Raw genomic sequence first — 12,804 nt, forward strand, 5'->3', positions numbered from 1 at the left:
TAAGACTGTCAAACTAACAAACTATTCAACCCCATGTACCTCCCATGTAGCCCTACCACCAGAATGAAGAAACAAAAGTTAATGAAATACCCAAGACTTCATAAAAATTAATTCTGCTAATAAAGAAAGGTGGGTTCAAACCATAAGAAAATGAGTCTTTGAACAAAAAAGGAAATATACGTGATGAACACACTAAAGCAGTGTAATTGAAGACAAACCAAAAACATATAAAACAATTCTGAAGGTATCATAAAGTAGCAGAATCCACCTGGGGCAGGGGGGGCACAGGAAAGCATTTATTTTAGTTTTAAAAGCTTTAACGGCAGAAAAATATTAGACAAAATGAAAGTTATTTAACTAGATTTTCATTTTTTCAAAACGGTCAACATGACCATTTATAATGTTTAAAGAAGATCCTTATCAGCATCTATTGGATACTTTGCAGCTAGGGCTGCTCAACTGTATATGTGTGGCTGGAAATAGAACTGATAATTTAGCTAATGAAGTTAGAAAAATACAGACAAGATACAACATGGTGGTTTCTCTAATAGATGGTCCTTTCCAGTCATTATTCCAAACCAGTCATTACAAAATAAAGTGACATGAGAAACCAACTTAAAGTCCCGTGGTAGAACTTTGTTGTTGGAGACCATAAGGAAATGTTCCCGATTCATCCTTTGAAAACCATTATGATTTGGAAGAGGCTATCTAAGAAAGATTCAATGGATAAAAAATATCCATTCTAGAAATAATGGATATGGAAGGATAGAGAACAAATACGTTAAAATCCTATTGCTAATCTCGGGGACCAAAAGAGGGGGAGAGAGGAAAAAACATAAACTGACTCCTTTAAGAAGGCAGCAAAATACAATGATTGTGAAACTATAACCACTTATTAACAAGGTACATAAACTTAAACAGGCTCATTGGAAAAAAAAAAAAAAAACTAAATAAACAACAGCAATAAATTCCTGACTTCTTTAGTTATTACGAGATAGAAGTTATCACTTAATTATACCAGTGAGACTGAGAAGTATTTCCAATATATAAAACCAATGTGCAACATTTTCCACCACATTCCAACTATATAACTGTGTCAGCGATTACACACACTGAGAGGATGCACAGAAGTGTCCCTTTTGAAAGCATACTTTGAAAATGAGTAAAATGATTTTACTGGAAAACCCTGAAAAAAGTAGATGTGCTTTTATGGTCCAACCAACACCATGCCAGATGGACCATGTTACGTATCCAAGCTCAATTCACTTACTCATTAAGTTTGGAAAACATCCTCAAGTAAATCTCCACGGGACTTTTGGGAGGTTACTCAGTTATTAACACTGATAAAAACCATCCTTGATATAATAGTTTTGCCTTCCAGTCTCAATTCATGACAAGTTTATACTTTGAATTAGTATCAAATGCAAAGTACAAAATCTGACACACTGAAGAGCAATGTGTTAAATAGGGAGGAGCTATTTGGCGAAGTACCCTGGGAATTTAGGTCAGTCTAATCCAAGGTTGCATCAATTACTGAGAAGTTAAGGGAAACGGAAAATCAATTAAACTTGCAGATTGTGCCATATTGGGAAAGTCTTGAATTACCAACACTGGAGGCATTTGGAATTAGACTGAATGAAATACCAGCAAACGTATTATTAACAACGGAGGCCTCTCATATTAGAGGGGAAGAAACATGACTTAATAGTAAAAACATTTTTCCAACTTCAATAGGCAATGTTTATTTGCAATCATTTGTCTTACGTTATCCAGTAAACTACCTTTACAAAGAGAAGAATTTAAAGGATTCTTTATTTGTTTGGAGGACTTAATGAACACGTATCAGAAGAAATACAGATCTATATTCCCTTCACAGATTTCATACAAAAAAAAAAAATTTTTAACGACCATGTAAACCAAGACTAAGGTACATGAATATTTTAAAATAAATAAATATAAATACTTTAAACACTGTACTTCTTCTCTCAGAATCAGTTATATGCCTTGTTGAATTACCAAGATGATATGGAAAAAATCCTAAATTCATTATAGTCTGGTTTCTCCTAAAGTAAACGCTATAAACGGATGGAATTTTCAGGCCACTATTAAAATAGTGAAGATTCGTTCAGAATAACTTGAAATTTTCCATTTCGTTCCAACCAAGACAGATATAAATGGAATATGCTTTATATGGTTTTATGTTAATTACAATAGTTAAATGCTTTTGGGCATCAATGTAGCTTATTAATTCATTTTTTAAAACATTACTTGGTATAACATAAGCAGTAAGAAGAATGCCAACAGGCTGTGGCAGAGGCTGTATGTCCAAACTCCCTTCAAGGAAGACATATGAAGAGAGCCCAACAGGAATCAAATGTGGAAACAAGACAGTTATGGCACAATCCTCTTGTCAGGCAGTATTCCATCTGGCCTTTCTGGGCAAAGACTTGCTTCTCCATGGAGCATTTATCAATCAGGGTCCCAGCAAAGCAGATGGTACACTGCATAATTGAAGAGGTTTTAATAAAGGGACTATTTACTAAGGTTTGGCAAGGTTAGAAAAACCAACAAGAGACAATGCAATACTCTCAGGCTTGCAACAATGGGGTGCTGTTTCCACCCCTGGGCCTGAAAAAGCAAAGGAAGGGAACAACTAGAAGAACCTGGAGAAACAGATGAAGAGAGTGGGCCACCTGGCAGGATCTGTGGCCGCAGTTGAGGGAAGCACAAAACCAGCATAAGCAGAGAAGAGAGTGAGGAAGCGTTAACAAATACTCCCATCTCACACTCTAGTCAAGCCTCCAACCTCCAGCTGGAAAAATCCAATTAGATACCAAATAGTAAGGGACCTACTGATGCAATACATACACAGGTCAGCCTCTCTGGGCACACGTCAAGGTACAGAATGGGTCTGTAAGGGTAAACGGAAGTTATCCACTCATGCAGGACCCCAAGACAAACATAGAGCAAGCTACAAATAATATACCAGGAACATCAAATAGCACATTTTGGCTGGAGCAGAAGGTGTATATATGGAACCAATGGAAGAAAAAGTGAAAATGACAGGGTAGAATAAAAGATAATTAAGATCGCACTAAGAAGTCACAGTTTGAAGGTACACATGCAGGAAGGTAAAATAATCCCAGGATAATGGCAGCAGTGTATACAGTCAGATTGGAAGAAGAGTCACTTCTAGCAGTTAGATGATTCCAGCAGCCTCGGTATTAAGGAAGTAGTAAGAAACAGTAACAAAACTTGATCCCGTAGTATGTCCTGGGTATCTGAAAAATCATACCCATTTAAACCTCTCTATTTTGAACTAAGAAACCTGGGCCTCAGAAAACTAACCTGATGAGAGGCACCTGGGTGGCTCAGTCAGTTGACCCTCTGACTTCGGCTCAGGTCATGATCTCGCGGTTCATGAGTCCCAGCCCCACATCGGGCTCTCTGCTGTCAGCCTGTCAGCACAGAGCCCGCTTCAGATCCTCTGTCTCCCTCTGTCTGCCAATCTCCCACCTGCGTTCTCCCAAAAATAAATATTTTTGAAAAAAGAAAGTAACCTGCTGAAAGTCAACCCGGAACTAATTAGCTATTACAAATGCCCACCAACTTGTGCTTTCTAAATGAAATATTGGCAACAGAAAGTGAAAAACAGAAGTTCATTGACAGGTCCAGAGCTCCATCAACCAGGAGATCTCAGATGAGTCACCTGACCCCTTCCCTAGCTCACCTTCCTTATCTGCAACTAAGAGCACCTACCAAAATTATTTCTTCCATCTCTAAAGTTTTCCTGTTGCAATACTAATACTTAATTCATCAGCCTTGCCACCCTCAGGTCAATCTGCCAATGAACATCCCCATCAACTTCATCTTCAACTCATCCCTGGCTGTGAACTCTCAAATTAAATCTGATTTCAGTCTCCCCAACAAATGCACTCAAGCAAAAACTCTTCAGTGAGAGGCCATCTCCAGTCAACTCAACCTACAGGTGATAGGCCTTCTGTGATACTGTGATATAACAGAAAGTATATATTTGCTTTCATCCTCATTTCCTAGTACAGAGCCCCTACAACTCTTATAATTCCCTGAGTGATAAGGGTGAGAGGAGCATTTATGGTTATTCTTAATAAGCCCTTTTCAACCATATCTGGATTCATGCTAATGAGGTAACTCTTAAGAGGATGGGGGCTGGTTGTCAAAGGAACCAACAATGTAATTAAAAGGTTGGAACTTTCATCCCCAACCCCAAACTTTGGGAGTTCAAGCAGCACTGGCCAATGATTTCATCAATCATGCCTAGGTAATCCACAGAAACCCTCCACGTTGGTGAATGTACTGAGGTGCTGGGAGGGTGGCATACCCAGAGAGGGCATGGAAGCTCCACTTCCATTAGCACATAGCTTGCCCTGTGCATTTCTTCCATGTGGATGTTCCTGAGTTGTATCCTTTACAATAAACCAGTAATAATAAGTAAAAGGTTTTCCTGAATTCTATAAGCCACTCTAGCAAGTCATCAAACCTAAGTAGGGGGTCATGGGAACCAAATTTACAGTTGGTCAGAAGTATAGGTGACAATTCTTACAATGGATATCTAGAGTGGTGGGTAGTCTAATGAAACTGAGCCCTTAACCTATGAGGTCTACACTAACTCCAGACGGTTCATGTCAAAATTGCTCAGTACAGCCCTTTTGATTCCCTGAGCAACACCATGGTGGTTGGGAAAAACAAGTACATTATGAAAGGGGGCAAAAAGGAAGGCAAGAAGAAAGTGGCTAATACATTTTCTAAGAAAGATTGGTAGGATGTAAAAGCACCAACTATGTTCAATAGAAGAAATATTGGAGGGGGCACCTGGGTGGCTCAGTCAGTTAAGCATCCACTTTGGCTCAGGTCATGATCTCACAGTTCATGGATCTGAGCTCTGCTTCAGGCTCTGTGCTGACAGCTTGGAGCCTGGAGCCTGCTTAGGATTCTCTCTCTCCCTCTCTCTCTGCCCCTCCCCTGCTTGCACTCTGTCTCTCTCTCTCTCTCAAAAATGAACGAACATTAAAAAAAAATTTTTTTTTTTTAAATATTGGAAAAAACACTAATCACAAGAACTCAAGGAATCGAAATTGCATCTGATGGCCTCCAAGACAGTGTTTGAGAAGTGAGCCTTGCTGATCTGCAGAACAATGAAGTTACATTTAGAAAATTCAAGCTAATTATTGAGGATGTTCAGCGCAAAAACTTCCTGTCTAAGTTCCATGGCATGGATCTTACCACTGACAAATGGTGCTCCATGGTCAAAAATGGCAGACCATGACTGAAGCTCACATTGATGCCGTGACTAGGAATGGTCATTTGCTTCATCTATTTTGTGTTGATTTTACTTAAAAATGCAACAATCATATTCAGAAGACCTCTTATGCTAAGCACCGATAGGTCTGCCAAATTCCAAAAAAAGATGATGGAAGTCATGACCCAAGAGGTACAGACAAATGACTTGAAAAGAGTGGTCGAGAAATAGACTCCAAATGGCATCGGAAAAGGCTTGTCAGTCTATTTACCCACTCCATGATGTCTCTGTCAGAAAAGTAAAACTGCTGAAAAAGCATTGGGAAGTACGAACTGGTAAAACTGATTAAGCTTCATGGTGAAGGTTCTGGAAAAGCTCCTGGGGATGACACCAGTGCTAAAGTTGAACAAGCTGATGGAATGTGAGCCCCTGGTCCAAGAATCTTGTTTAAAACTCTAACATTTAATGGTGACAAATAAATTAAAAAAAAAAAAAAATGATTTGTGATATTTAAATAACAAAAATTGTTTTGTATAGAAAACCTACATATTCAGTGTCCCAAGTATTGTCATTATAGAAAAACGTACTTTATCTTTACCTTCTATGATTTCCTATAAGAAATTATACCCCTGCAAGCCATTTGACCACATTCAGAGCACAATATTACTGGGTTTTTTTTATTAGACTTTATTTTTCAGATCAGTTTTAGGTTCCCAGCAAAATCGAGCAGAACAGAGTTCCTATAGACCACCCCACCACCAAGCTGTCCCCAATTATCAACATCCTCCATCAGAATGGTACATTTGTTACATCAATGAACCTATGATGACACATCATTATAACTCAAAGACCATATTACAGTTCACTCATGGTACTAAACATTCTATGGGTTTGGAAAAATGTGTAACACCATGTATCCACCACTATAGTATCATACAGAATAGTATCACTGCCCTAAAACATTCCTTTGTAGCCTGCCTATTCATTTCTCTCCCCTCTTCCCCAACACTGGCAACACTGATCTTTTTACTATCTCTTTGTTTTTTCCTTTTGCAGAAGCCACAGAGTTGGAATCATCCAATGTGTAGCCATTTCTGATTGGCTTCTTTCACTCAGTAATGAGATTGAGATTGAAGTTTCCTCTATACCATTTCATAACTTGATTGCTCATTTCTTTTCAGCACTGGTTACCATCCCATTGCCTCTATGTACCACAGTTCATCCTTGCACGGAAGGACATCTTGCTTGCTTGCACTTTCGGCAATTATGGTTAATAAAGCAGCTATAAACATCTGTGTGCAGGTTTTTGTGCAGACACAAACTTTCAAGTCCTCTGGGTATATGCCAAAGAGCATGGTTGCTGCCTCATATGCTAAAAGTACGTTAGTCTTGTAAGAAACTGCCAAACTGGTTTCCCAAATGGCTGCACCATTGCACACTCCTACCGGCAATGAAGGAAAGTTCCTGTTATTCCGCACTCTCACCAGCATTTGGGGTTGTCAGTGGTCCAGATTTTAGCCATACAAGTAAATGTGCTGTGGTATCTCCTTCTTTCACTCGCATTTCCTTAATGACACATGAGGTGGATCATCTTTCATGTGCTTATTTTCCATCCATGTATCTTCTCTGGTGAAGTGTCTGATGAGGTATTTAGTCCGTTTTTTTAACTGGGGACTTTATTTTCTTACTCTTGAGCTTTAAAAGTTCTTTATGTATTTTAGATAATATTCCTTCATCAGATTTATCTTTCGCAAACATTTTCTCCCAGTATCTGACTTGTCTTCTTACTCTCTTGACAGTCTTCTCTTGCAGAGGAGAAATTCTTAATTTTAATGGAGTCCAGTTTGTCAGTTCTTTCTTTCACAGATCAAGCCTTTGGTGTTGCATCTACAAAAGCCATCCACACCCCAGGTCACGTACATTTTCTTCTGTGCTATCTTTATCGCCATTAATTAAAATACATATGTGTGTGTGTGTGTGTACATATATACATATATACATATATATACGTATACATATGTACGTGTACGTATATGGAGTAGCCAGTATGCAGCTGGTACTTAAGACAGAGGAGGAGTAAGGCGATTAAACCCTCAAGCATCCTGAAGCACTGCTTTCAGAAGCTCAATCAAAGAACCGCTAACACAGTGAGTCTCCAGCGGGAGAGGTCAGGGAAGTCAGGGTACAGTCACGTGGATGCAGGATCACACTTAGGAGCACAGGCAAGGGAGGAGGCCAGCCTGGATACAAACCCCAACTCTGCGCTCACCAGCCGTGTGCCTCTGGATCTTAACTTCCTCAACCAAGAAATGGGGAGAATATTTAGAGCCACTTCACCTCACAGGGCTGTTGTGAAGATGAAAGGAGTAGTCATATGACGCGCTTAGCGCCTGTCCCACGGAGCCTGTCCCTCCCAGCCTGTCCCCCTGAGCCTGCACAATACACACCAGCACTTCTGTTTCTGCATTCTTCAAAACGGGACGTGGGCACGCAGTTTGCTTTTTAATCATGATGTTTCATTTTATTTTGAAATTTCAGAGAAGATTCAGGGAGACTCTGATTCTCCTATTCTCTGGTTACCTAATAAATCGATGAGTCAAAATAAATGAGGAACAGCATGTGGAAGGTAGAAGACACAAGCCAGCTGGAAAACTATGGGGTTAAAAATCTCAACTTGGTGAAAGCAGTGTTTTCTTTTTTTAAACACACAATCCCCACTTGTAATAAAACAATTAAAATTTTAAGTGAAAAGCTCAATTCATTTAATATTTCAATATTATATTATTGGCTTTTATTTGTACTAATCTAAAAGGGGAAAATAGACTATGAGTATTTAAAAATTAAACCATATAAGTGGGGATAATTTATTTCTCAGTGACTTCAAAAGGAATCTGGTTCAAAGTACAGTGACTAACAAAATAAAGCATGATTCTATTTTCTAGTGTAACTACAAAAATTATACACAAGAGAGTATCAAAATTGAATACTTTTAAAAGTACTTTCTTTTTTTAAGTTTTTTAAATTTATTTTGAGAGAGACAGAGACCACACGAGTGAGGGAGGGACAGAGAGAGAGGGAGAAGGAGCAGGCTCCAAACCACCAGCACAGAGCCTGATGTGGAGCTCGAACCCACGAAGCTGTAAAATCATGACCTCAACAGAAACCAAGAGCTGGACGCTGAACCAACCAGGCCACCCAGGGCCCTTAAAAGTCCTTTTTTTTTTCTTTTTTTAATGTTTGTTTATTTTTGAGAGAGGGAGAGACAGAGCATGACTTGGGGAGGTGCAGAGACAGGGAGACAGAGAATCTAAAGCCAGCTCCAGGCTCTGAGCTGTCAGCACAGAGCCCGACCTGGGGCTCGAACCCACCAACTGTGAGATCATGACCTGAGCCAAAGTCAGACGTTCAACCGACTGAGCTATCCAGGTACCCCAAAAGTACTTTTAAAAATCATTAACTACAACCAATTAGGTGATATAAAAACCTGCAAATAACATCAACTATATCTAAATAAAACGGCAAAAAAATACACATAAATCATTTCCTTATCTTAAAATTGGTTAAATTATCTCTTCCTGATCTGAAACTCAAAATCCATTTTGCAGAAAAATAAAAATGAGATTAAAAAACGATTATGACCTGACTCATTTATAAGCCAATCAGATATATGCCTCCTGCATTAGATTGGTCAATGGACGAAGTAGTCAAGGACAAAATGTTACAACTTTATATCTAAATAATTGTTAACTAAGTGATATTTTTATAATATAGTTCAAACAATACAGTTGCTTCCCTTTCTTACCAGCCAGAGGATATGGTCCAAGACCCCCAGTGGATGCCTGACACTATATATCTATATATATCTATATAGAGATATATATCTCCATATATCCATGTGTGTGTGTGTGTGTGTGTGTGTGTGTGTGTGTGTGTGTATGGTACCAAACCCTAGATGTACTGTTTTTTCCTGCACATGCAGAGCTCTGATGAAGTTGAATTTATAAATTAGCCCCAGTAAGGGATTAACAACAATAACTAATAATAAAATAGAAAAATTACAACCACAGACTGTAATAAAAGTTATGTGGATGTGGTCTCTCTCTCTCAAAGTATCTTACTTTCAGGGCACCTGGGTGGCTCAGCTGGTTGAGCATCTGACTTCAGCTCAGGTCATGATCTCACAGTTCACAGGTTTGAGCCCCGCATCGGGCTCTGTGCTGACAGCTCGAAGCCTGGAGCCTGCTTCAGATTCTGTGTCTCCCTTTCTCTCTCTGTCCCTGCCCTACTCATGCTCTCTCTCTCTCTGTCTCTCAAAAACAAACAAACAAACAAACAAAACATTTGAAAATTAAAAAAAAAAAAAAAATGTCTTCCTATCCCGTATTCGCCCTTCTTCTTATGATGGTAAGATGAGCCGCGAGGTGAACGAGGCAGGCATGTGATGAGGGGTCAGGCTGCTAGTGACCTTCTGATGGTAGTCAGGAGGAGGACCATCTGCTTCCGGACATGAGCTGACTGTGGCTAACCATATCCAGAAAGCAAAACTGCAGACAAAGGGGGACTACTGTATACATCTGCTTATCCCACTCGCAACAATTACCTTTAATGGTTTCCTCCACAACCTCTACCACTCGATCTATCTGTTGAACCTGAAAAGAAAACAAATGGTTAGATAAGCTATTTACATGAGACAAGACACATTAATTAGTGTTGACCCTTCTGCTTGAGTCAATGAAACACATTTTTCTAAGCCCACGAACTCAGGTTTCCTTTAATTCATGCATTTGGAGATATTATAAAAAAAATTGTGTATTAATGTTTTATGTTACAGTGAAGTATGAAATTACCACTCTCCTGTCCTCCCATGATAATTGAAGAAATAATAATACATTTACATGAACCTCCTGGCGTGCTGTTAGCATAGCCTATCAACATCAACTCAACAGATCCAGGGACATAAACTGAAGTTTAATTAAAACATGTCTCTTCACACACACATTCTCTTCTTTTCATTCTTCAAAAAAAATGGCACAAAATGACAACCTAAGCAAAAGGACATGCTGGTAGTGAGATCTACCCCCTGTTCTATGCTTTATTACTCTAACACTGAAACACCTTTTAATGAATGTCTACCATGTGCTAGGCGCTGTGCTCGGGTCAAAGGAATACAAAGTCAAAGAGTGCATCTCAGAGAACCAAAGGGGACTCTAAGAGTGGCTAGGGTGTAGAAGGAAAATGGAAAAAAGCAAAGACTGTACTTACTGCAAGAAGCTAAGGGAAGGGAGAAAGTCAAAAAGGAAAAAATCATAAGTTGATATCACTTACACCTTGCACAATCCTCAAGCTACAACTTTATAACAGAATACATGCTCATCAAAAAAATTCAAACAAATCAGAAATGTAAAAAGGAAATAAAGTAACCTGTAACATCCTACACCCTCCATTTCTACTCCTAAGACAATATCATTCATAATAGTTCAATAAGTAGATACCAAGACATTTGTCAGTACAGAATATTTACATATAGCTTTGTTTTGCACTTTTTTCCTTATAAATTTTGAGATAAATAGGTACACAGATAGATGAGAGTGAAAATAACAATCCTGCCTCTATACATCATCAATACATAAGGTCCAATTCATTTACGTCACTAGCTGCCTAGTATCTCCTGTTAGAGATCTATCATAATGCATTCATTCATTCCTCAACTGATGGACCCTTACGTTATTTCTTTCACTATTATACAAAGATGCTGCAATGAACTCAAATGAGATAAGAACCTTCTAAAAAGACTTTAATAAAAGTGCAATGGCAACCCTCTTTTGAATATTCCATTGGCCTCAGTGTCTTACAGGAAATAAGGAAAGACTTGCGAGAACACACCTGAACTTGATTCTGCTTCTGACCACTCAGCCCAGCACAGTGGTAGGAGTAGCAATAATTATTGAGAAATTGCCAAAGGCAAAGTAAATCTCTGTTGGATCTTTAGTCCCAAACAAACCTGCCTTGCTGGAACCACCAGGTTCTGTCTGGTTTTATGAAGAGAATTCATGTGGCTTCCTTACAGAATGTGATCAAAGTCAAAATATCAGAGTTCAAAGAAGAGGAAAGCAGCCAGTAGGGTCGAATGGTACGAAGATAGTGAGTTAACATAAAGACTGGAATGCGTATGCCTGATTTAACAATGAGGGAATTGATGAACTTAGGGGAAGCAGTGAGCTCAGCAGTAATGAATCATAACTAAAAAAACAGTGACAGCAAATAGAGACTACTCTACAGACAGATGGATAGAAAGAAGAGGAGACACGAGCTGGTCAAATTTCCCAGTGAATGTGGGTGAATGAACAAGGTATCAGATGAGGATACAAGAGAGAGAATAAAAGTAATGCAAGATGAGATGATCCAATGGTGGAATTAAAACACAGAAGCTTTCCTACGCAGGTGGAGACCTAATCGCTCAAAGGGACCACTGCACCCAGCTCGGAAGCACATGGACTGAGAAAGAGAGTCAGAATAATCTGTAGAAGAAGCAGTTAAAACATTAAAAAGTTGAGGGTAAGATAAAACTGTAATATTCTTAAAAGAAAACATAGCCGTAAACGTAGGTGAACCTTAGGTTGGACGCTGGTGTCTTAGACGTTATACCGAAACCATGAATGACAAAAGAAAAAAGATAAAACAAAGTTATAACCTCTTGGTACATTAAAGGACACCATCAAGAATGTAACAAGACAACACAGAAAATGGGAGAACATTTTTGCAAATCATAAACACGATAGGATTTAGATTTGTATCTAAAATATATAAGGAGCTCCTGCAACTCAATAACGAAAAAAACAAATACTTAAAAGAGTAAATTTAATGTTATATATACTTTATAATAATGAGATACTACTCCATACCCACTAGGACGGCCATAATCAAAAGGGCAGACAATAACAAGTGTAGGCGAAGATACTGAGAAATTGGAACATTTCTACATTTCTACATTGCTAGTGGGAATGTGGTAAAAGGGTGCAGCCGTTTTGGAAAATAGGCAGAGCATCAAATAGTTAAACAGAGTTGCAACAGGATTCCAGTCCTTAGTATACACCCAAGAGAAACGAAGATACATGCCTACACAAAAACTAGTACACAAATGTTTAAAGCAGCATTATTCCTAATAAGCAAAAGGTGGAACCAACTCAAGTTTCTTCAGCTGATGAAGACATCAACAAAAGGGTAAACATCCATACAATGAAATATCATTAAACCGTAAAGGGGAACATAATAGACAGTAGTCCCCACTTTACCAGGAGTTTCACCTTCCACGGTTTCATTTACCTGCAATCCAGAAGCAGATGACCTTCCCTCTGACATATCATCAGAAAGTCAGCAGCAGCCTAATCCTACATCACGGTGCACATGTCATTCCCGTCACGTAGGCATGTTATCATCTCACATCATCACAATGAGAAGGATGAGTACAGTACATTAAGATAGTGTGAGAAAGAGATCACATTCACGCATGAGATTACGCAATACAT

General features: G+C 38.8%; 1 protein-coding gene and 1 pseudogene across 6 annotated transcripts in view; one reads left to right on the forward strand and one right to left on the reverse strand.

The window, feature by feature from the left end:
- CDKAL1 (CDKAL1 threonylcarbamoyladenosine tRNA methylthiotransferase) overlaps positions 1 to 12,804 on the reverse strand; it is a 705,817-nt gene that overhangs the window by 505,539 nt on the left and 187,474 nt on the right. For all 6 annotated transcript variants that reach the window (XM_078446595.2, XM_078446596.2, XM_078446590.2 and 3 more), the window contains one exon: positions 9,879 to 9,927. In XM_078446595.2, the coding sequence (XP_078302721.2) occupies positions 9,879 to 9,927 (49 nt within the window). The remainder of the gene's footprint in view (positions 1 to 9,878; positions 9,928 to 12,804) is intronic.
- LOC132666272 (small ribosomal subunit protein eS1 pseudogene) lies at positions 4,530 to 5,703 on the forward strand (annotated as a pseudogene).

This window comes from Panthera onca, chromosome B2 (genome assembly GCF_046562875.1).
Source record: "Panthera onca isolate mPanOnc1 chromosome B2, mPanOnc1 haplotype 2, whole genome shotgun sequence".
NCBI lineage: Eukaryota > Metazoa > Chordata > Mammalia > Carnivora > Felidae > Panthera > Panthera onca.